This window comes from Oncorhynchus tshawytscha, linkage group LG06 (genome assembly GCF_018296145.1).
Source record: "Oncorhynchus tshawytscha isolate Ot180627B linkage group LG06, Otsh_v2.0, whole genome shotgun sequence".
In the NCBI taxonomy this organism is placed as follows: domain Eukaryota; kingdom Metazoa; phylum Chordata; class Actinopteri; order Salmoniformes; family Salmonidae; genus Oncorhynchus; species Oncorhynchus tshawytscha.
In genome coordinates this window covers 36,888,800-36,914,861 of record NC_056434.1, presented here as the reverse complement: position 1 = coordinate 36,914,861, position 26,062 = coordinate 36,888,800, and the positions used below count along the sequence as shown (strand labels likewise).

At 40.1% G+C, this 26,062-nt stretch overlaps 1 protein-coding gene across 3 annotated transcripts; it reads left to right on the top strand.

The window, feature by feature from the left end:
• On the top strand, positions 1-24,962 carry LOC112252515 (ETS homologous factor). Of its 3 annotated transcripts, none has more exons than XM_024423799.2 (9): positions 1-340; positions 11,060-11,165; positions 11,361-11,618; positions 11,958-12,014; positions 15,312-15,353; positions 15,459-15,521; positions 16,077-16,106; positions 16,260-16,455; positions 23,299-24,962. In XM_024423799.2, the coding sequence occupies exons 2-9, from the start codon at positions 11,069-11,071 to the stop codon at positions 23,327-23,329; spliced, it is 774 nt and encodes a 257-aa protein (XP_024279567.1). In that variant the 5' UTR covers positions 1-340; positions 11,060-11,068; the 3' UTR covers positions 23,330-24,962. The 3 variants fall into 3 exon arrangements, with proteins under 3 accessions (XP_024279567.1, XP_024279565.1, XP_024279566.1); XM_024423797.2 differs by lacking the exon at positions 23,299-24,962 and adding an exon at positions 16,550-16,966; XM_024423798.2 differs by lacking the exons at positions 15,459-15,521; positions 23,299-24,962 and adding an exon at positions 16,550-16,966 and having other exon boundaries at positions 2-340.
• Positions 24,963-26,062: the final 1,100 nt, after the last annotated feature.

Genomic DNA, 26,062 nt, shown 5'->3' with positions numbered 1-26,062 from the left:
GTTATTCACTCCGTCACCCAAATCCAAATTACTAACTTGCATGAACTTACCCTCGTAGCCAATTGGAGAGAGATAAGGATAGGAAAAGGAAGCTGACAGCATAAAATACCCACTGCTGGAGCAGCACCTTGGTGTGTGTGGGCAAGCACTTTTTTTTGTTTGTTTTTGGAGTTGGAAAGGCACAACTGCTAGCACTGACAACAACACTTCACCCACCTGTGTACAGAACCACAGCTACTGTAGCTACCCACCTAAAGTCATCTGAGAGAAGAACGAACGAGAGAGAGAGACAACACACCCATTGAACACAGGCCTGGTCGGACTCCATTCCACAGCTCTGGTAGGAAAACATGCTAAGCATTGTTAGGCAACCAGATTTGTTCCTGTTGTTAGTTCCTGTTATAATGACTGACTGGAGTGAAATCAATCTAATGTCAAATGGCTGGGCATAGGAATGAATGGGTGTTTTCATTAATCAGACAGTAGGTATTTTAACTGTAACAAAGCAATGTAGGCATTACTTTAATTGTCTTTTCAAACTAGATTGTGCTTGTTTGGATTCATGTGTCTAACTGTGTCAAGCTTTGATTGCCAGCAATGCTTCTTCAACTTTTTCAAGCATGACATAAAACTTTTAAAGAGCTGTTCATACGGTGTTAAAGAAGATGACTGATTTAAAATAATTGTGCGGCTTGCTTTTGAATTCCTGAAGAGAAAGGCATATGCGTTGGTTTACAAGGTAAACGTGGTCATGGGCAAATCAATAGTGCCAGTCAAAAGTTTGGACAGACCTACTCATTTACTTCATTTTTACTATTTTCTACATTGCAGATTAATAGTAAATAACACACATGGGATCATGTAGTAACCAAAAATCAAATCAAAATATATTTTATGTGGAATATTCTTCAATTCATCTCAAATTTGGACTCATCAGACCAAAGGACAGATTTCTACCTGTCTAATGATCATTGCTTGAGGTTCTTGGCTCAAGCAAGTCTCTTCTTACTTTTGGTGTCCTTTAGTAGTGGTTTCTTTGCAGCAATTTGACCTTGAAGGAACTTTCAAAGTTCTTGAAATTTTCAGAATTGACTGACCTTCATGTCTTAAAATTAAACGAGTTATGATGGACTGTCATTTCTCTTTGCTTTTTTGAGCTGTTCTTGCCATAACATGGACTTGGTCTTTTACCAGATAGGTCTATCTTCTGTATACCACCCCTACCTTGTCACAACACAACTGATGAGCTCAAATGCATTAAGAAGGAAAGAAATTCCACAAATTAAGTTAACAATGCCCATATGTTAATTGAAATGCATTCAAGGTGACTACCTCATGAAGCTGGTTGAGAGAATAACAACAGCGTGCAAAGTTGTCATCAAGGCAAAGGGTGGCTACTTTGAAGACTCTCAAATTTAAAATATATTTTGATTTGTTTAACCCTTTTTTGGTTACTATTTGATTCCAAATGTGTTATTTCATAGTTTTGATGTCTTCACTATTATTCTACAACGTAAGGGCTCTGTTTTGCTTTGAGAAAAAAACTGCCCCTTTGAAAGAGACGTACAACAAAACGCTGGTCAGCTCTTTTTATACCACATAAATATGCAAAATATTTTTTCTGAACCTCAATGTCAAAACAACCTTCTAAAATGAGCAACATATATTATTCATGTTTTCAAATGATTATCCATAACGTTCTATTGGTTCTATTCCAGCACGCTCTTGGAAAATGTTATGAAGCAATGCTGATTGAATCTGTTTCAGCACTGTCTGTAGGTCTCAATGTCATGTTTGACATTGGCCGTTACTTATTCAGTGGGGAGAACAAGTATTTGATACATTACCGATTTTGCAGGTTTTCCTACTTACAAAGCATGTAGAGGTCTGTGATTTTTATCATAGGTACACTTCAACTGTGAGAGACAGAATCTAAAACAAAATCCAGAAAATCACATTGTATGATTTTTAAGTAATTAATTTGCAAACAGGTGCAGTTAATACAGGTAATGAGTGGAAAACAGGGGGGCTTCTTAAAGAAAAACTAACAGGTCTGTGAGAGCTGGAATTCCTGCTGGTTGGTAGGTGATCAAATACGTATGTCATGCAATAAAATGCAAATGAATTACTTAAAAATCATACAATGTGATTTTCTGGGTTTTTGTTTTAGACTCCGCCTCTCACAGTTGAAGTGTACCTATGATAGAAATTACAGACCTCTACATGCTTTGTAAGTAGGAAAACCTGCAAAATCGGCAATGTATCAAATACTTGTTCTGAGCTCATAGGGATGCAAACCTCCGCTCCAGATGAGCACTGATCTGTGACTGATTACATGCATGAAAGTCAAACTACTGTTTTGCAGTGGTGTAAAGTACTTAAGTAGTACTTTAAAGTATTTTTACTTAAGTAGTTTTTTGGGGGTATCTGTACTTTACTATTTATATATTTTTTACAACATTTTCTTCAATACATTCCGAAAGAAAATGATTTACTTTTTACTACGTGCATTTTCCCTGTACACCAAAAGGTACTCATTAGATTTCGAAAGGTTGGCAGGACAGGAAAATGTTCCAATTCACACACTTATCAAGAGAACATCAATGGTCATCTCTACTGTCTCTGATCTTGTGGACTCACTAAAAACAAATGCTATGTTTGTAAAATATGTCTGAGTGTTGGAGTGTGCCCCTGGCTATCCGTAAAAAAAAGTATTTAAAAACACATGCCGTCTGGTTTGCTTAACTTAAGGAATTATTTTTACTTTTGATACTTAAGTATTTTTTGCAATTACTATGTACTTTAAAACTAAAGTATATTTAAAATAATTGTAGACTTTTACTCAAGTAGTATTTAACTAGGTAACTTTCACTTTTACTTGAGTCATTTTGAGTCATTTTCTATTAAGGTATCTTTTCTTTCACTCAAATATAACAGTTGGGTACTTTCAACCACTGCTGTTTTGTTTTAGGTTGAATGACTGTACCTGATAACAACCTACTCTACAGTAATCACCTAGCATTGGTTGTAACTTGCATCAGTTGATATAAAACTCCACAGTGTATCTGTCCTCAGACACTTCAGAGCCAGAAAAGAGTGACCTGCCTGCACTTGCTTGTTGCTTACCTGAAGTGACATTGATCAGTGATCATACTATTATCTGTTCACTTCCTTCATCTTTAAGTATTTCCTCATGGTTTTACATAATTATGTTATGAAACTTTGTTTATTTGGTGATATGCACAGCCAGTGAATATTGATCAGAGGTGAGTTTCCAAAGCTCTTTGTCTAGCTAACATGGAACTTTATGACTCATCCCTGAATAGCACACACCATGTATCGTTAACAAGTTAACCTTCAACCGTCCAGGAGACTATAGAAAATAGAAACTACGACCTGATGACAGCATGTCCCTAACTAAACATTCAGGAATACAATGCCAGCAGTCTACTCACATGTACAGTCTTTAGGCTGCTTAGACTAGACAGCAGGCAAACAGACAGTAGACTGCACTGATGGTAACCTAAAGCGTACATTTGGCAAGGCTTGGCAAGATGTCAATAGGATCTAGATCTGAACCCAACACTTGGCCTGAACTGTCAAAGGCCATATACCTCTAGTGAAAATCATACTCAGGGATGTTGACTCAAGTTCTTGGGAAACTGGTTTTGGATTGAGGAAGACAGTATAATGTATTATTAATACATGTTTTGCTTATTCTTTGGTTATTGTATGTTTTTTTCACTGTTCAAACTTTATGGTGGGTTGCGACTCAAAAGAAACCTCAATTGCTTGGTCACGAAACAGAAACGTTTGGAAACCCCTGGACTCGACAAACACTCAAATATGTGACAAAGTCATTGCAAGTACTGTGGTGCAGCCACTCCGCCTTCCTCTTATATACTCGTCACAGGCCTCAGTGCTGACCTCCAACTTGAATAATGTATACTGAACAAAACAATGAATGCAACATGCAACAATTTCAAAGATTTTATTGAGCTACAGTTCATATAAGGAAATAGATTCATTTGGCCCTAATCTATGGATTTCACATGACTGGACAGGTGCGCAATGGGGAGCCAGGCCCAGCCAATCAGAATGACTTTTTCCCCACAAAAGGGCTTTATTACAGACATAAATACACCTCAGCACATAGTATATATTTACATATTGAATGCAAATATGGTTGTGGTGAACGGTTTTCTCAACAACAGTTCAATGAACGTAACCATGTTGTTGACCCACTATGGCCAACACTTCACGGGCAGTCAAGGGAGTGATATGGAGTAGAGTATACCATGGTTCACATACAGTACTGTAGCACTACTGTCTTTCTATAAATATTCACTGATGTTATTTATGTTGCATTTACTTTTACAATGACACTTCAATTCTTTGGACCTTCATTAACTTGTTTGTCAACTTTAAACGTGAAATTAAAGTCAAAATGGGGCCAACCAACTTGCTGGTAGAGAATGTAGTGATTAGCACTAAAATTGTTGCCCGTAATAAAGTGCAGTGCGTTATGATAAATTGCATCTAATGGCTTTAAAAAGTGGCAGCTGTGTCCATATAGATGATGTCGCCATAGTGTAGGACCGATGGGAATATTGACTGAGTAATCTGCTTTCTAGTATTTAGCTAGAGGCAAGACCTATTTCTATAGAAGAAGCCCATTTTTATTCTCAACTTCTTAACTCATCAATATGCTTTTTATAAGTCCGCTTTTCATCAATCCAGATGCCCAGATATTTGTAAGCACGGACACAATCAATAGACACCATCCAAAGTGCATTGCATAAATCATCTGACTTAATTTTATGCGCTCTAGAGAACAACATATATTTAGTTTGACCTTTATTCAGTAATCATTTCTGGTCAATAAAGTATTTGTATAATACAATAAAGGAAGACTGTAGTATAGATAGAGCCTTTTCAACCGTGGGGGCAATAGCATACACAACAGTATCATCGGCATACAAGTTTAGGTCACATTTTTTTAACGATGGTCGATAGTTAATGTTAACAGTAAAAAGCACAGGACCCAGAATCGACCACTGCGGGACGCCTTCTGTAAGGGAACCTGATTTAACACCATCAGTAGATATACATCGAGTTCTATCTGTCAAGCGATTTTTAAGCCAATTACATGCAACCTGGTCTAGGCCAATTGAGGAAAGCCTCTGAATTATCAATGAGTGATCAACAGTTGCAAAAGCCTTTGACAGGTCAATGAAGAGGGCAGAATAATACTGATTTTTATCCATGCAGGTAACCACATCATTTATACATAGGGATGAAGCAGAGATGGTGCTATGACCTGATCAAAAACCTGAATGATGAACATTATACTGTGTATAAAAAATTGTGGACACCCCTTCAAATTAGTGGATTGGACTATTTCAGACACACTGTTGCTGACAGGTGTATAAAATCGAGCACGCAGTCATGCAATCTCCATGCTCAAACATTTGCAGTAGAATGGCCTTTCTAAAGAGCAACAAGCTCACAGAATGGTTTCACCGAGTGCTGAAGCATGTAGTGCTGTCCTCAGTTCCAACACTCACTAGTGAGTTCCAAACTGCCTCTGGAAACAACGTCAGCACAAGAACTGTGGTGTAAAGCTCATCGCCATTGGAATCTGGAGCAGTGGAAACGTGTTCTCTGGAGTGATGAATCACGCTTCACCGTCTGGAAGTCCGAAGGATGAATCTGGGTTTGGCGGAAGCCTACCCCAATGCACAGTGCCAACTGTAAAGTTTGGTGGAGGACGAATAACGGTCTGTAGCTATTTTTCATGGTTCCAACTAGGCCCCTTAGTTCAAGTGATGGGAAATCTTAATGCTACATCATACAATGACATTCTACACAAATCTGTGCTTCCAACTTTGTGGCAACAGTTTAAGGAAGGCCCTTTCCTGTTTCAGCATGACAATACCCCGTGCACAAAGCGAGGTCCATACAGAAATGGTTTGTCGATCGATGTGGAAGAACTTGATTGGCCTAAACAGAGCCCTGACCTCAACCTCATCGGACACCTTTGGGATGAATCAGAATGCTGACTGCTTGCCAGGCCTCATTGCCCAACATCATTGCCAGACCTTGCTAATGCTCTTGTGTCTGAATGGAAGCAGGTCCTAGCAACAATGTTCCAAATTCTAGTGGAAAGCATTCCCAGAAGAGTGGAGTCTGTTATAGCAGTAAATTGAGCACCAACTCATAATTAATGCAAATGGTCTTGGAATGAGATGTTCGACGAGCAGGTGTCCACATACTTTTCGTCATGTAGTGTGCATTTAGAATACATTTCAAAGATAACAAAGATCTTAGCTGAGAATGAATCAAGGATTCTAATATTTTAGCTTGGCAAGAAAGATTAGAAATAGGCCGCAACCTTTGTGAAGGGAAAGTACATGGGCCGCCTTCCAAACACCGGGAGTATCACATCATTGAACGTAACTAACCCCATTCATTCTACCATCAGAAAAACAAATAGGCATACAGTGCAATCAGAAAGTATTCAGACCCCTTGACTTTTCCCCATTTTGTCACGTTACACCCTTACTCTAAAATAGATTTTTTTTAAATCACTCATTAATCTGCACACAATACCCATAATGATGAAGCAAAAAAAACAGATTTTTTTTACAAATGTATTGAAGTAAATAAAAAACAAACCCCTTATTTACATAAGCATTCAGACATAAGCATTCATTTACATAAGCATTCAGGTTTGTCCTGTTTCCATTTATAATCCTTGAGATGTTTCTACAACTTGGAGTTAACTTGTGATGAATTCAATTGATTGGACATAATTTGGAAAGGCACATACCTGTCTATATAAGGTCCCACAGTTCAAATCAAATCAAATCAAATTGTATTTGTCACATACACATGGTTAGCAGATGTTAATGCGAGTGTAGCGAAATGCTTGTGCTTCTAGTTCCGACAATGCAGTAATAACCAACAAGTAATCTAACTAACAATTTCAAAACTACTGTCTTATACACACAAGTGTAAGGGGATAAAGAATGTGTACATAAAGATATATGAATGAGTGATGGTACAGAGCGGCATAGGCAAGATACAGTAGATGGTGTCGAGTACAGTATATACATATGAGATGAGTATGTAAACAAAGTGGCATAGTTAAAGTGGCTAGTGATACATGTATTACATAAAGATGCAGTAGATGATATAGAGTACAGTATATACGTATACATATGAGATGAATAATGTAGGGTAAGTAAACATTATATTGGGTAGCATTGTTTAAAGTGGCTAGTGATATATTTTACATCATTTCCCATCAATTCCCATTATTAAAGTGGCTGGAGTTGAGTCAGTGTGTTGGCAGCAGCCACTCAATGTTAGTGGTGGCTGTTTAACAGTCTGATGGCCTTGAGATAGAAGCTGTTTTTCAGTCTCTCGGTCCCAGCTTTGATGCACCTGTACTGACCTCGCCTTCTGGATGATAGCGGGGTCAACAGGCAGTGGCTCGGGTGGTTGTTGTCCTTGATGATCTTTATGGCCTTCCTGTAACATCGGGTGGTGTAGGTGTCCTGGAGGGCAGGTAGTTTGCCCCCGGTGATGCGTTGTGCAGACCTCACTACCCTCTGGAGAGCCTTACGGTTGTGGGCGGAGCAGTTGCCGTACCAGGCGGTGATACAGCCCGCCAGGATGCTCTCGATTGTGCATCTGTAGAAGTTTGTGAGTGCTTTTGGTGACAAGCCGAATTTCTTCAGCCTCCTGAGGTTGAAGAGGCGCTGCTGCGCCTTCTTCACAATGCTGTCTGTGTGGGTGGACCAATTCAGTTTGTCTGTGATGTGTGTGCCGAGGAACTTAAAACTTACTACCCTCTCCACTACTGTTCCATCGATGTGGATAGGGGGGTGTTCCCTCTGCTGTTTCCTGAAGTCCACAATCATCTCCTTAGTTTTGTTGACGTTGAGTGTGAGGTTATTTTCCTGACACCACACTCCGAGGGCCCTCACCTCCTCCCTGTAGGCCGTCTCGTCGTTATTGGTAATCAAGCCTACCACTGTTGTGTCGTCCGCAAACTTGATGATTGAGTTGGAGGCGTGCGTGGCCACGCAGTTGTGGGTGAACAGGGAGTACAGGAGAGGGCTCAGAACGCACCCTTGTGGGGCCCCAGTGTTGAGGATCAGCGGGGAGGAGATGTTGTTGCCTACCCTCACCACCTGGGGGCGGCCTGTCAGGAAGTCCAGTACCCAGTTGCACAGGGCGGGGTCGAGACCCAGGGTCTCGAGCTTGATGACGAGCTTGGAGGGTACTATGGTGTTAAATGCCGAGCTGTAGTCGATGAACAGCATTCTCACATAGGTATTCCTCTTGTCCAGATGGGTTAGGGCAGTGTGCAGTGTGGTTGAGATTGCATCGTCTGTGGACCTATTTGGGCGGTACGCAAATTGGAGTGGGTCTAGGGTGTCAGGTAGGGTGGAGGTGATATGGTCCTTGACTAGTCTCTCAAAGCACTTCATGATGACGGAAGTGAGTGCTACGGGGCGGTAGTCATTTAGCTCAGTTACCTTAGCTTTCTTGGGAACAGGAACAATGGTGGCCCTCTTGAAGCATGTGGGAACAGCAGACTGGGATAGGGATTGATTGAATATGTCCGTAAACACACCAGCCAGCTGGTCTGCGCATGCTCTGAGGGAGCGGCTGGGGATGCCGTCTGGGCCTGCAGCCTTGCGAGGGTTAACACGTTTAAATGTTTTACTCACCTCGGCTGCAGTGAAGGAGAGGCCGCATGTTTTGGTTGCAGGCTGTGTCAGTGGCACTGTATTGTCCTCAAAGCGGGCAAAAAAGTTATTTAGTCTGCCTGGGAGCAAGACATCCTGGTCCATGACGGGGCTGGTTTTCTTTTTGTAATCCGTGATTGACTGTAGACCCTGCCACATACCTCTTGTGTCTGAGCCGTTGAATTGAGATTCTACTTTGTCTCTATACTGATGCTTAGCGTGTTTGATTGCCTTGCGGAGGGAATAGCTGCACTGTTTGTATTTGGTCATATTTCCGGTCACCTTGCCCTGATTAAAAGCAGTGGTTCACGCTTTCAGTTTCACGTGAATGCTGCCGTCAATCCACGGTTTCTGGTTTGGGAATGTTTTAATCATTGCTATGGGAACGACATCTTCAACGCAGGTTCTAATGAACTCGCACACCGAATCAGCGTATTCGTCAATGTTGTTGTCTGACGCAATACGAAACATATCCCAGTCCACGTGATGGAAGCAGTCTTGGAGTGTGGAATCAGATTGGTCGGACCAGCGTTGAACAGACCTCAGCGTGGGAGCTTCTTGTTTTAGTTTCTGTCTGTAGGCAGGGATCAACAAAATGGAGTCGTGGTCAGATTTTCCGAAAGGAGGGCGGGGCAGGGCCTTACATGCGTCGCGGAAGTTAGAATAGCAGTGATCCAAGGTTTTGCCAGCCCTGGTTGCGCAATCGATATGCTGATACAATTTAGGGAGTCTTGTTTTCAGATTGGCCTTGTTGAAATCCCCAGCTACAAGGAATGCAGTCTCAGGATGTATGGATTCCAGTTTGCAAAGAGTCAAATAAAGTTCGTTCAGAGCCATCGATGTGTCTGCTTGGGGCGGAATATATACGGCTGTGATTATAATCGAAGAGAATTCCCTTGGTAGATAATGCGGTCGACATTTGATTGTGAGGAATTCTAAATCAGGTGAACAGAAGGATTTGAGTTCCTGTATGCTTTTGTGACCACACCACGTCCCGTTAGCCATGTGCATGTCAGAGCAAAAACCAAGCCATGAGGTTGAAGGAATTGTCCGTGGAGCTCAGAGACAGGATTTTGTCGAGGCACAGATCTGGGGAAGGGTACTAAACAATGTCTGTTGCATTGAAGGTCTCCAAGAACACAGTGGCCTATATTATTTTTAAATGGAAGAAGTTTGGAACCAACAAGAATCTTCCTAACTGAGCAATCAAGGGAGAAGGGCCTTCATCAGGGAGGTGACCAAGAACCCAATGGTCTAACAGAGCTTCAGAGTTCGTCTGTGGAGATGTGAAACCTTCCAGAAGGACAACCATCTCTGCAGCAGTCCACCAATCAGGCCTTTATGGTAGAGTGGCCAGACGGAAGCCACTCCTCAGTAAAAGGCACATGACAGCATGCTTAGAGTTTGCCAAAAGGCACCTAAAGACTATCAGACCATGAGAAACAAGATTCTCTGGTCTGATGAAACCAAGATTGAACTCTTTGGCCTGAATGCCAAGCATCATGTCTGGAGGAAACCTGGCACCATCCCTACGGTGAAGCGTGGTTGTGGTAGCAACATGCTGTGGGGATGTTTTTCAACAGCAGGGACTGGACTAGTCACGATCGAGGGAAAGATGAACGGAGCAAAGTACAGAGAGATAATTAAGTGGCCCAGCCAGAGCCCGGACTTGAATACGATTGAACATCTCTGGAGAGACCTGAAAATAGCTGTGCTGCAACGCTCCCCATCCAACCTGACAGAGCTTGAGAGGATCTGCAGAGAAGAATGGGAGAAACTCCCCAAATACAGGTGTGCCAAGCTTGTAGCATCATATCCAAGAAGACTCGAGGCTGCGATAACTCCCTAAGGTGATTCAATTAAATACTAAGGGTCTGAATACTTATGTAAATGTGATATCATTTTTTATTTATTGTTAATTTGCAGAAAATTCTAAAAACCTGTTTTTAATTTGTTATTATGGGGTATTGTGTGTAGATTGATGAGGGGACAAAAACAATTTAATACATTTTATAATAAGGCTGTAGCGTAACAAATTTTGGAATTCAACGGGTCTGAATACTTTCCGAATGCACTGTGTATGTATGCAAAATAGACACCCACACTCTCCCTATACTAACTCCTGCACTTTCACAACTGTCAATGATGTAATTTAGAAATATCTCATTTGCAAACATCTCAACTCACTATGGGGAATAACACTGTCTATGTGCACTGTGTGTGATTACATGGCAGCCTACCAATCACCTTGTTTGGGGTTTTACTCCCTACTGACTGTACGTGTCTTTCTCCCCCAGCTCTGGACCATGGTCCGTCATACCACCTGTATCATGAGCATCCCTTCCACTGCCAGCATTGAGAGCCAGCTGCCCACAACATGGAGCTCCTACCCCTGCCCAGACAGTGAGGACTAGTTTGGTTACTCAATGGCTCTTTCAGTAAATTGCTCTGCTGGTTTAATTATTAACAAGTACCTGGGTTAGCCAGAGTTAATATTTTTTCACAAAACCCCCAGCACACTCGAAGATTAAATATTTGATATGCTACTCACAGCTATTACAAAACGCACCTAATCTCTGTCTTCAACCCTATCCCCAGTTTCCACAGTGATGCCCGGTTACACCAGTCGCCTGTGGTCCCAGGACTACAAGCCTCAGTATTGGTCAAAGTACCTGGTGTGGCAGTGGCTGCAGCAGATGGTGGACATGCACCAGATTGACGCTGCCAGCATCCACTTCCAGAACTTTGACGTGGACGGCCATCAACTGTGCAGCATGACCTACCAGGACTTCACACGGGCCGCAGGCACCGTGGGGCCTATCCTCTACCAAAGCCTCAACGAGCTCAAATGGAGGGGTAGGTTCACACATTGGACAAAGCTGTAACGTCCTCTGTTATTGTTAGTGTCTTATGTTAATCAGAATGGAGGCCAGGTCTGACCATGTATTGTAAAAACATACTGTGAAGGATACATTTGGTCTTCAGATTTTTGAATGTAGTATTTAATTTCAACATGATTTGAGTTGGTTAGAAAACCACAAACAAACAAGAACAGACAGTTGAACCAGTGTACGGTGGAAGGATCAAGGATTTAAGCATCAAGTTTGACTACATGCAACACAAAATAAAGAAGGGTGTTGTTACTGTCAGTGAAATAACAATGACCTCTTGTTTCTCCATGTCATCCCTACACAGGGCAGTATCCTGGAGTGGAGTTTAACCCACTGGACATTATCAAATCAGAGGCAGATGGTAAGAGCTGTCAAAAGCATACAAACCCAGAGAGGATGTAGTACATTGTTTTCACGTCCTTTATTCAAAATGCACTGTTGTATGCTTATAAAATTGTAATTTATAAAGTTATAGAATATATACAATGCTTCAGACCCTCTTAGAGAACGGGGAGTCTATAGAAACTCTAGATCAGGGTTCCCAAACTGGCGGGCCTTGTGCTGGATTTGGCCTGGGGGTGGTTTTATTTGGCCCCAAGCAACAACAACAAAAAAATTATAATGTTTTGTTGAATTTACATTGTTGGAATTAAAAGACTAAAAACAACAAAAAAGCAGTTCCAAGTGATTTTAATTTGGAAATATTTTCCCAAGCATTCACACGCATAATAGAGAGACATATGTGATCGTATACTAATAATGAATAATTGATTGGATTTATAAAGCACTTTTCTACCAACTGAGGTACTCAAAGCGCTTTGCATACAGTAGTAGGGGGAAACTCAACTCACCTCATCCTCCATCAATGTGTAGCACCCACTTCAGTTATGCACGGCGACCATTTTGTACTAGAACTCTCACCACACATCAGTTATCATGTGGAGAGGTGAGGAGTGATATATGCCAATTAAGAATGAGGAGGATGATTAGGTGGCCATGATGGAATGTGGCCAGGTTGAGAATTTAGCCATAACACCGGGGTGAACACCTCTACTTTTACAATAACCACCATGGGAATTTAAATGACTACAGAGTGTCAGCACAACCGTTTTAACATCCTATCCAAAAGACAGCACCATAAACAGGACAATATTCCCAAATGTAATCAAGGTTTGAAATGATGTCCGTATGGCATTGCAACGATGGGACAAGTCTGACTACCAACTGGATATCATGAAAATTGGGAATAAAGGGGTGTAAAAAGTTTTTTTTAAATGAAATCAGTTGTTTGAAATCATTATGTTTTAGACAAATATATCTGTTTAGGCTTCTGCGGTCAATTTGCGGTCTAAGAATATACAGTACTATTCAAAAGTTTGGACACACCTTCTCATTCAAGGGTTTTTCTTTATATATTCTACATTTTAGTGAAGACATCAAAACTATGAAATAACACATGGAATCATATAGTAACAAAAAAGTATATAATATATTTTAGATTATTCAAGGTAGACATGCTTTGCCTTGATAATAGCTTGCACAATCTTGGCATTCTCTCAATCAGCTTCACCTGGAATGCTTTCCCAACCGTCTTCAAGGAGTTCCCACATATGCTGAGCACTAGTTGGCTGCTCTTCCTTTACTCTGCGGTCCAACTCATCCCAAGCCATTCATTTAGGTTGAGTTCGGGTGATTGTGGAAGCCAGGTCATCTGATGCAGCACTCCATTACTCTCCTTCTTGGTCAAATAGCCCTTACACAGACTGGAGGTGTGTTTTAGGCCATTTTCCTGTTGATAAACAAATGATAGTCCCACTAAGCGCAAACGAGATGAGATGGTGTATTGCTGCAGAATGCTGTGGTAGTCATGCTGGTTAAGTGTGTCTTGAATTGTAAATAAATCACTGACAGTGTCACCAAATCAAATCAAATCAAATTTATTTATATAGCCCTTCGTACATCAGCTGATATCTCAAAGTGCTGTACAGAAACCCAGCCTAAAACCCCAAACAGCAAGCAATGCAGGTGTAGAAGCACGGTGGCTAGGAAAAACTCCCTAGAAAGGCCAAAACCTAGGAAGAAACCTAGAGAGGAACCAGGCTATGTGGGGTGGCCAGTCCTCTTCTGGCTGTGCCGGGTGGAGATTATAACAGAACATGGCCAAGATGTTCAAATGTTCATAAATGACCAGCATGTTCGAATAATAAGAAGGCAGAACAGTTGAAACTGGAGCAGCAGCACGGCCAGGTGGACTGGGGACAGCAAGGAGTCATCATGTCAGGTAATCCTGGGGCATGGTCCTAGGGCTCAGGTCCTCTGAGAGAGAGAAAGAAAGAGAGAAGGAGAAAATTAGAGAACGCACACTTAGATTCACACAGGACACCGAATAGGACAGGAGAAGTACTCCAGATATAACAAACTGACCCTAGCCCCCCGACACATAAACTACTGCAGCATAAATACTGGAGGCTGAGACAGGAGGGGTCAGGAGACACTGTGGACCCATCCGAGGACACCCCCGGACAGGGCCAAACAGGAAGGATATAACCCCACCAACTTTGCCAAAGCACAGCCCCCACACCACTAGAGGGATATCTTCAACCACCAACACCAGAAAAGCCCCCCCACACTATAACACCTCCTCATCCATGCATCATGGTGGGAACTACACACACAGAGATCATCCGTTCACCTACTCTGTGTCTTCCAAAGACATTGCGGTTGGAACCAAAAATCTCAAATTTGGACTCATCAGACGTAAGGACATATTTCCACCGGTCTAATGTCCATTGCTCGTGTTTCTTGGCCCAAGCAAGTCTCTTATTATTGGTGTCCTTTAGTAGTGATTTCTTTGCTTCTTCTGATTCACACAGTCGATGTTGAGATAGGTCTGTTACTTGAACTCTGTGAAGCATTTATTTGGGATGCAATTTCTGAGGTTGGTAACTAACTTATCCTCTGCAACAGAGGTAACTCTGGGTCTTCCTTTCCTGTGGCGGTCCTCATGAGAGCCAGTTTCATCATAGCTTTCGATGGTTTTTGCAACAAACTTTCAAAGTTCTTGAAATTTTCCACATTGACTTACCTTCATGCCTTAAAGTACTAATGGACTGTCATTTTATTCTTATTTCAGCTGTTCTTGCCATAATATTTACTTGGTCTTTTACCAAATACGGCTATCTTCTGTATACCACCCCTACCTTGTCACAACACAACTGATTGGCTCAAACGCAGGAAAGAATTAAAGAAATTCCACAAAATAACTTTTAACAAGGCACACCGGTTAACTGAAATGCATTCCAGGTGACTACCTCATGAAGCTGGTTAAATAATGCCAAGAGTATGCAAAGCTGTCAAAGCATAGCGTGGCTACTTTGAAGAATCTGAAATAGAAAATATATTTTGATTTGTTTAGCACTTTTTTGATTACTACATGATTCCGTATGTTATTTCATAATTCTGATGTCTTCACTATTATTCTAAAATGTTGAAAATAGTAAAAAGAAAAGAAAAAACCTGGAATCAGTAGGTGTCCACACTTTTGACTGTTACTGTATATTTATAAATAATCTAGTCTGTGATTTCAATAAACTCTTGAGATGTTACTTTATGCCTCTCATTAAGTAAGTGTAAGCTTTATGTGCTCTCCTCTTCTCAGATTTCCCTTGTCCATTCCCAGAACCTAGCATATATCCTGCAGGTAGGTACCACATTGGAATGGATAGGAGAGACTTAAAAATGCAACATTTTAACTAACTTACAGACAGCATCATTTTTTATATGTTGACATGTCTTTACTTTTTAGACATTTTTGATCCCTCATGTCAATGTCTTGCACCTGTGGCATCACCCACTACCTCAAGTCCAGGTAAAGGATGAGGACTGAAAACCTATAAACATTATGTAAACAAAGACATTGGAACAAGACCCAAGCCTTGAGAAGACTTAGATCTAGATCTATAGTAGCCTAGTCCCCAAATAAATTATTGCTGCACCAATGCGAATTTGAAGCATAAGACATCATTGAGCAAAGTGGCAATTCAAGGCTATTGAAGTCCATGAACGTTCAGTAAGTGACAGTTTTGGGAATGGGCCAGCTGAGTTTACTCCTTCACTAAACAATGCCACTGAGCAAACAATGTATGACGATACAACTGAACAAACTCATCCTGTAAATGTTTCCCACACCCATGTAATTGTACAGTATTGGGTTCCATAGAATGAATATGGAATGCGTAAGACAGCGGTACAAGTGTTAAACACGTATGGGTTAAAGCTCTGTTTAATTAGTTGGTTGGACTACTATGATGCTAGACCCACTAGTGAGTTTGATTGTCACATGTACCAAATATATTGAATGTCTTCATTTTAATTTGTTGTGAGCATCTGCTTAATGACCATGTGTCTATTAATTTATTTTCAGACAGTCGCCCTCATCAGATGAAAAAACACAGTGAGTAGTATTTATCATCTTCAATACAATCGCTCATTATCTTTTAATGTAAATGCTCAATCAGATGATGGCTACATGCTGAATGTTTTGCCTATGCTATAACTGATGTGCAGTAGATTGTTCTAATGCCACCACTCATGTGTTTCTCCTCAGACCCCCGGGGGACCCACCTGTGGGAGTTCATTAGGGACATTCTGCTGAACCCAGAGCGGAACTCAGGCCTGCTCAAGTGGGAGGACCGGACAGATGGCGTGTTCCGTTTCCTCAAGTCAGAGGCTGTTGCTCAGCTGTGGGGCAAGAAGAAGAACAACAGCAGCATGACCTACGAGAAGCTCAGCCGAGCTATGAGGTAAAGACTGAAGGGATTTGGGTGTTTTGATGTATATTTCCTGGTTCGCATCTTAAGAAGGCAGTCATTTTGGCTGTTCCATTAACCTTTCCAGATATTACTACAAACGGGAAATCCTGGAACACGTGGATGGCCGAAGGCTGGTCTACAAGTTTGGGAAAAATGCACAAGGATGGAGGGAGTCAGAAAAGTAAAAGAGTCTGGAGGACACCTCTCCACTATTTGGTGCCTTTTTTTTTGCCTGTCTATTTATGTTTGTTTTTTATTTTAATGTGTCACTGTGATGTTTTACTATGTCGTTGTTTTACAAAGAGGAGCAGAATGCCTTGTTGCAACTCTTGACATTTGTGGGAGTTTTTGTATGATATGTTTACATTTGGTTAAGCAAGACTACATTTAGCATTTAATTGCTTACCCAGCTAGCACATAAATGTTCTAAGAACCAAAAGTTTCTTAGAGCTTGGTGACAGCGGGGTTGTCATATGGTTATTTTGCATACAACCTTCCTACAACTTTCTGGGAATGGTGCAGGATAGTTGCTTGACTGTGGAACATTCTCGGCACATTTAAGGAACTTGATTTTTTTTTTTTATAATCTTGGTATTTCATTACTTTAACTGAATGTTTCCTAAAAGTTCAAACATGGTTGGATTTAATGTCAATTTTGGTAATGTTCTAGGAATGTTCTCCAACTAGTTTGACATTGGGAATGTTCTCAAATAGTTCAGAGAATATTAAGAAACAACAGTCTTCTGTGGGATTTTCAGTACTTCAGCATAATGTTTTCTGCAGGTTTCCTCATGGTTATTTTTAAAGTCATGTTCTCAGAACATTAAGATAATGTTCCATAAAAACCACAAGAACATTAGTAACATTCAAATTACTTTCTAAGAATGTTATTTAAAAACATTTCATTCTTAGCATCAACAAAACTGTTTATCCTCTATCTTGTTAAGTGTGTTCAGGTGTGTTGGCCTCGCCCACTTATTGGTCACACCTGATCTTTATTAATGCTTGTTTCCTTTCAAATGGGGTCTGTTTGAATAGACTAAAATGAACATGGCATGCTAGCTCCATCCTGGTTGCGCAGTGGAGTAATTCCATGGATAGAGAACCGAAGACTATAGGTACTGAATTTCACTGACGTTGTGCCACAACAAAAAAATACATGTGTTTGCAAATTCATTTCTGTGTCCTATCTAGGGTTGCAAAGGGAGGGTATTTTACTGTAAACTTTCAATTATGTAATCTACCACAAGATACTGTATCTACTGGTCTTTTGGGGGTATTTCATAATATCACCGGTGTTCTCTCTGTCCTGTTTTCTGGCCTTATCACATGGAAAATATATGAAATAATTAAATACAATTATTTAAAAATAAAATGAATGAGAAAGCTGTAAAATATCATCCTAAATATAAACCATCTAACTTAGTGAATATCATTGGTGCATTTTTATTTATTTTACTACGTCAACATGTATTTTTTTGTGAATGTTTTTGCCTCAAACTGGTGAAAGTTGTGATTAAATGTTGATTAGATGCCTTTTGATTAGATGCTTGTTGATTAGATGCTTTTCTAGGCTATTTTCTCTTCACCCATATGGTCTATCTATTAGAAACGTATGGACAATATGGACACAGATATATAAATGAACACTATATATGAACATATCTTTTTTAAGATATACAAGTATAAATTACCAAAGTTACGATAGATTGCAATAGATTTTCTGTTAATTACCAAAATTAATGAAGATTTCTGAAACTTTGGTACCGATAGGACTAGGTTTGCAAAGCATTCTGTGCTTGGAGTTCAAAACAGTTAACCCAAACTGTTATTAAAATTATTTTTAAGAAAGTAACCTTTACATTTTGTTCAAAATATTCAGAGAATGTTCTCAGAACTTTATTTAATTACCTTCAAATAACCAACCATTTCCGTTCTCAGAACATAGAAAAAACAGCAAGTATTTCAGGGAATCATAGTAAAACATTCTCAGAACCTCCCTGAAACCCAAAAAAATGTACCTAATTTACCATTCCCTGAATAGGCTAAATTTTCACTTTCGTTCTCGGAACATTTAAAAAATGTTCCGTTTTACTGCCACAGAATTCTATGGAATGTTATTTAAGTGTTAGCCATTGATGCCATTAATGCTAGTTAGTCCAACTGTATGGCATTGTTCCTAGAAGCAATGGTAAACCAAAAAAGTAAGTTCCCACAACTTCCATTTGAACCAAATTGTGATGAGTACTTGCAGTGATGAGTGTTTGCAGTACTGGGTACTTGATGAGTATTTGCACTGAACTACTGTAGATGCATTCCCCATGCATCTGTGCAGTAAAAGGGAAGGACATTGCACTTTTAAATATTTCCGGCTTGTTGTACATATTTAAACTGTGAAATGTTCTTTCCAAAGTATGTTTGATTGATGTGTTATACAATGCATTCAGAAAGTATACAAACCCTTTGACTTTTACACATTGTTACGTTAGACTAATTCTAAAATGGATTAAATAAATAACAAGGTCTCATCAAACTACACACAATACCCCATCATGACAAAGTGGAAACAGGTTATACATTTTTGCAAATGTATTAAATAAAAAAATGAAATACCTTATATACATAAGTATTCAGACCCTTTGCCATGAGACTCGAAATTGAGTTCAGGTGCATTCTGTTTCCACTGATCATCCTTGAGATGTTTCTACAACTTGATTGGAGTCCACCTGTGGTAAATTCAATTCATAATGTGACATGATTTGGAAAGGCACATACCTGTCTATTGCATATAAGGTCCCACAGTTGACAGTGCTTGTCAGAGGAAAAACCGAACCATGAGTTCAAAGGAATTGTCCGTAGAGCTCCGAGACAGGATTGTGTCGAGGCACAGATCAATGGAAGGGTACCAAAAGGTTTCTGCAGCATTGAAGGTCCCCAAGAGCACAGTGGCCTTCATTATTCATTAATGGAGGAAGTTTGGCAGCAGCAATAATCTTCCTAACTGAGCAATCGGGGGAAAAGGGCCAATGTCAGGGAGGTAACCAAGAAACCAATGGTCACTCTGACAGAGTTCCAGAGTTCCTCTGTGGGGACGGGAGAACCTTCCAGAAGGACAACCATCTCTGCAGCACTCCAAATCAGGCCTTTATGGTAGATTGGCCAGGCGGAAGCCACTCCTCAGTAAAAGGCACATTACAGCCGCTTGGAGTTTGCCAAAAGGCCCCTAAAGGACTCTCAGACCATGAGAAACAAGATTCTCTGGCCTGCTGAAACCATGATTGAACTCTTTGGCTTAAAAGCCAAGCGTCCCATCTGGAGGAAACCTGGCACCATCCCTAAAGTGAAGCACGGTGGTGGCAGAATCATGCTGTTGGTTTGTTTTTCAGTAGCAGGGACTGGGAGACTAGTCAGGATCGAGGGAAAGATGAACGGAGCAAAGTACACAGAGATCCTTGATGAAAACCTGCTCCAGAGCTCTCAGGACCTCAGACTGGAACAACGGTTCACCTTTTAACAGGACAACAACCCTCTCTGAATGTCCTTGAGTGGCCCAGCCAGAGCCCGGACTTGAAGCCGATCAAGCATCTCTGGAGAGACCTGAAAATAGCTGTGTAGCAACAATCCCCATCCAACCTGACAGCGCTTGAGAGGATATGCAGAGAAGAATGAGAGAAACTCCCAAATACAGGTGTGCCAAGCTGTAGCGTCATACCCCAAAAGACTCGAGGCTGTAATCGCTCTCAAAGGTGCTTCAACAAAGTACTGAGTAAAGGGACGGAATACGTTAAAAAAAATCTGTTTTTTATTTTTAATACATTTGCAAAATTTGTCAAAAATCTTTTGCTCTTTTCATTATGAGGTATTGTGTACAGATTGATGAGGGGGAAAAAAACAATTGAATAAATAAAGGGGTCTGAATACTTTCCAAATGTGCTGTACAAGACATATCCTTCAGTACTGTTAATATGAAACTATTATAGGTCTTGCTGTCTTCTTTGCATTCATCCTCATCAGATGTATTTTAGTTTTGTATAGGTAACAGATTGGGCAAGTGTAGCTGCTAAAACTAAAGTGTTAGTAACGCCGCTAAAATCATGTAGTACAGTATACATCAAGCAGTTTATTAGTTACGCTGGCGGGACCCGTGGCAATAAATAAATTAAACCAAAAGCTTACCTTGACTTGGAAGAGTTCCAGTGTTGGATAGCCATAGCCAGCTAGCATCCCTCTCTGCTTGAACCGGTTGTTTGAATAGGGTAAACTAGCTAGCTGTATTCGCTAACTAAGTAAGTGAAAGTTTTATATATATATATATATATATATATATATATATACATACATACACTACAGTTCATACGTTTGGGGTCACTTAAAAATGTCCTTGTTTTTGAAAGAAAAGCACAAAAAAATTGTCCATTAAAATTACATAAAATTGATCAGATATACAGTGTAGACATTGTTAATGTTGTAAATGACTATTGTAGCTGGAAACGGCAGATTTTTTATGGAATATCTATCTATACGCGTAGAGAGACCCATTATCAGCAAACATCACTCCTGTGTTCCAATGGCACATTGTGTTAGCTAATCCAAGATAATGATTTAGAAAACCCTTTTGCAATTATGTTAGCACAGCTGAAAACTGTGTCCCGATTAAAGAAGCAACAAAACTGGCCTTATCTAGACTAGTTGAGTATCTGGAGCATAAACATTTGTGGGTTCGATTACAGGCTCAAAATGGCCAGAAACAAAGACCTTTCTTCTGAAACTCGTCAGTTTATTCTTGTTCTGAGAGATGAAGGCTATTCAATGCGAGAAATTGTCAAGAAACTGAAGATCGCGTACAACACTGTATACTACTTCCTTCACAGAACAGCGAAAAACTGGCTCTAACCAGAATTCAAAGAGGAGTGGGAGGCCCCAGTTTACATTAGTGTCTAGTTTGAGACAGACACCTCACAAGTCTTCAACTGGCAGCTTCATTAAATAGTACCCGCAAAACACCAGTCTCAAACTTCAACAGTGAAGAGGCGACTCTGGGATGCTGGCCTTCTAGGCAGAGTTCCTCTGTTCAGTGTGTGTTCATTTGCCCATCTTAATCTTTTCTTTTTATTGGCCAGTCTGAGATATGGCTTTTTCTTTTTAACTCTGCATAGAAGGCCAGCATCCCGAAGTCTCTTCTTCACTGTTGACGGTGAGACTGGTGTTTTGAGGGTACTATTTAATGAAGCTGTCAGTTAAGGACTTGTGAGGAGTCTGTTTCTCAAAGAATTACCATAAAGGAGCTCTGGGATTAGTTTATTTTAGACGGTGTCGATTCCACATAATGAAACACTGTATTAGGGCTTCCGGGTGGCTTACCAGTCTGAAGCACTGCATCTCAGCGCAGGAGTCATCACTGTAATCCCTGGTTCGAATCCAAGCTGTATCATGTCAGGCTGTGATTGAGAGTCCCATGGGGTGGCAGGTAGCCCACATTGGTCTAGTAATGATACCATGACAATTTTACATGGTTATGGAAAATAGAGACCAGTCATATAATACGATATGTGAGTGAATTGTTTCTAAGTGTATGCTAAATTAAGCGCACATAAATGTTGGGGTAGATTAAAACAAACGATTAATGATTTGAGGGAGTACAATGGACTTATCAAGACTTATCAAGATATGTTTTGTTTGTAGTTAAAACCTTTGGGTTGCTGATTATGATATTAGTATATTGAATGCTAAATAAATTGACATTTCTCTTCCAGGAGAATGGGGCTAGTCATTTTCTCTGTTTGGAATGTTTCCTCAGGCTATGGTCTTGGAAGAGGGGTTAGTGAAATTTGGCAGTTTTATAGGCATAAAGGTATCCGGATTCAGTCGTTAAGAGGAGTTACCAGGTTACATAAGGCCTGGCCATTTTTGTTTGTTTTTGACTTATGGTTTAACACACACACACACAACTTATTGGGTATGAATACGGGTTAATGCCTAGGTATCTTAAAGGGGCACACACACAAATGGAATTTTCAGAAGTGTTTCTTTTCTGAGTTTTAATTGAACACATATAAATTATTTTGATTTAAAAAATGTACTGAAGAAACTTACTGTAAACCTAGGAGACAAAATGTATGACATGTTTAACAGTTTTTTAGATAATTGGTCTAATAGAGAAAGTAACAGAGTTTGAATGACCTCTGACCTTTGTCCTGACTTTCTCGTGTGGTTTGATCGCCCTCACTGGAATGCAGAGAAACATTGGATGATGATTTAAAGGTCATATTTAATACTGGTTTAAAAGTCATTTGTAATACTGATAATTCCGGAGAAGTTTTATAACTAATAGGACCACAAGAAGGTTAGACCTGTCTCTAGTCTATTTTTACTATGAGGATATGGGTAAAAAAAAAATGTTGTTGGAGTTAGGGTAGTATTTGATTTGTAGTGTTGTTGTTTTTACACATTAGTCACTATGGTGAATTAGGCATCAAGATGGGGGAATTACCTTCTTTTCTTTTTTGGGGGAGTTTGAAGTTCACACCTTGAGTGATATGTAGGGATGTATTGAGTGATGTATGAAGGATTGTATTGTTGCGTTGTTTGTTCTGTTTTGGTTTGATAAATCTCACCAGATTGGGTCTGCTGGATGATCAGCATCATTTCCTGACTCTGTGAATGATCCAATCACTGATGAGGTTGACGGTGTGATAAGGGAGTATAAGCTAATTTGGAACATTGATTCAACAGAACGTGATATTTTTTTCTTTGACACGTGTTTTAGAGATTTGCATTAAGAATATTGGTAGTAGTAATAATTTGAATTGTTGTTCTGATTTGTCCTTTCTTGAGGTTATGGTGGCGATGGTATTTAGATGCATAGGAGGGATAATTTGACCAAACAGGGTGTGGACCTCAAAACCCCTCTAACCGGCTGAAGAAATGGCTTTCACTACAGCCCTGTCCTGCATCACTTCTATCTAGAGACCTGAGTCTGAGCCAGCAAACGGTGTACAGCATCCAGTTGAAGTTATCAAATGTTTTTCACTCAGGAGTGCAACAGAAGTCCACGTGGAGTGAGCATGGAGAGAGATCTGTTCCAAAACTTCTCATATTGCTGGTTGGCAAATGGACAAGACTTAATGAGTTGTGGTGGGGTTCAGGTGAGACGTTGAAATTGGGACATTATCAAGGGCCATCCACCTTGAACTGTGAAGTTATCTGAAGAAGAAAATTAAGAAAAATGCCAGAAGATTAAGTGCTGGAGAAGGGAGGGGGTTGGTCAACTTTACCCGTAATTATTTTAGACTTGGAGGTCTACACTGCTAAATTTATAGTGATTTAGGCTAAGAATGCATTGAGATACTGATCTGTAATTATAACCCTGATTAGGAACTTAATACTATAATTATGAGATTAATATATTGTAGGGTAATATAAATGTACATTCTGCCAGTGTTAAATTGAGGGTTTTTGATTTTGAATGATACAACCAATGTGAATCACCGAGCAATGTCATTCTAAATTTGTTGGATGATTAATTGGGTTTTAATTAGGATTTGGAAACTGAATGATTTCCCTGACCTATTCCCTATTCCTGACTACATTTCTGATGAGGACCCCAATCCTGAGCATAAGGACCCAGATGTGGAGCCCACACTGAATGTACAAGGTGCCCAGAGAGTGGTGTCTGTCACGCTGACCCCTGTCTTTGTGCAAAGTGCCAGTGTGATGACTGTCCTATTTCCTGTAATGAATCATGTGTGATTACATGTTTTATGTTTCATTTTATATTCCAGATTGACTGTGTTTAGTTAAGATATGTCTAAAACTCAGCACCCAAAAGAAAGGTTGTTTACTATGGATGAAATATCAGGCACTAGAAATATGTACTTGTTTGTTTGAATTTATGTTTAACAATAATCATGTAATGCTTGTATACTTACATTTTTTGTGGAAGAAGCTTAGCTTCGAGAGGGGAATGTCAGGGAAAAATGACATACTTACCTGATTTGTTTGATATTAATAGTAATTTATATTTAACTAAGAGTGAATCTGGCCTGCTAATGCTGAGTTTTTATGGTGTCCACTCTAGCACCCTGCAGCTAGTCTGGGTGTCGGGGACATGGTTTTTACTAGAGATAGCTTGAAGCTGAGGATTGATATATCGGTGATAAAAAATAACAGCCACATTCCAGTCTATCATTAGTGGTGTATGTGAGACATATGTCTCTGGTCTAACTGGGCCTGCATGCTATAGATGAGATTGAGGCTCTCTCTATGGTTCTTAGACATCCTGGCATCTGGGAGACAGCACCAGAGGCAGATGACCATAGGATGAACCCAAAGTGGCTTATCGTGTGCCCCAATCTATATGGGATGGGTGGAACCAAGCATTCTGGGTATAAGCTTTATGAACTGTGCATTGTCTGTATGATTCAGACTCTCAGCCTAACAGTCAGTCAAGACTGTTGGGTTGACGTCTCATTATTGCAATAATGAATAGATATTAAATAAAGATGATTGTTTGAAGAAATGACTAAGTCTCTCTCAGTACTGCATTTCCACAATGTGTGGTGCATATATTTAGTATAGTTTTATCTAAAAAAGATTTTAAAACGTTGTTTCACTATTTCCATTTTTCTGAAATCCACCGAGGAGGATGATCCTTCCCTTCCTCCTCTGAGGAGCCTCCACTGACTGGCACTGTCACCATGTCTGGCATGCACAATGCATGCTAGTAAGTTGTACTGCAAGCAGTGACATTGTAGCAGTGGTGGAAAAAGTACTCTATTGTCAAAGATAGCTTTTAAGAAAATGACTTAATAAAAATATATTGGCACCCAGTAAAATACTACTTGAGTAAAAGTCTAAAAGTATCTGGTTTTAAAACAGCCACTAATTAACCAGTTACCTCTACAATCTTGTTCTGAGATGTAAAACAAGTGCACATAATAGCATGGGGAATCTGTCGTGATGTTGTATTAGTTAATGTGATGTCTGGACCCGAATGGTCGTGATTAACTGAATCAAGCAATGAGTTCATACCTGGGGCACCATGGGAAAAACTTTTTTATTGAGTTTCTATTTCCCACACAGAATTAGATAAGCATTTATTTACTAGAAAGCTAAAATGAGTTCGTACCACACCACACACTTAGATAAGCATTTATTTACTAGAAAGCTAAAATGATAAAAGATACACATACACAAAAACACATTCTAGGCTATTGATTAGAACTTAGTATAACGGGCCAACACACTATGGTGCGTGTTACCCAAAATGGGGATTTAAAAGAGAGAAAAAGAGAAAGTACACGAGAGAAATATACATTTGGGTGAATTTGTCAGCTATGCTTATTCTAACCCTAGCCTTGCCCCAAACTGCCGCTCTTATGGGTCAGAATATAATGATGTAATTACATGAGGAAGGTCTCTGTGGATTACTTTGTCTTCAAACTTGTGTTGCGTTTTGGGTTCGTTGACTTTTTAGACCTCGGCTGCAGCTTGGGTCACTTAGTCTTATCTGTAAAGTCTTTACTCACAGGTTTTATACCCTCGTGTCAGAAGTGGGCGTAACTGCCTTTAGGGCAATTCTCTGGGCATTAGGGCAATT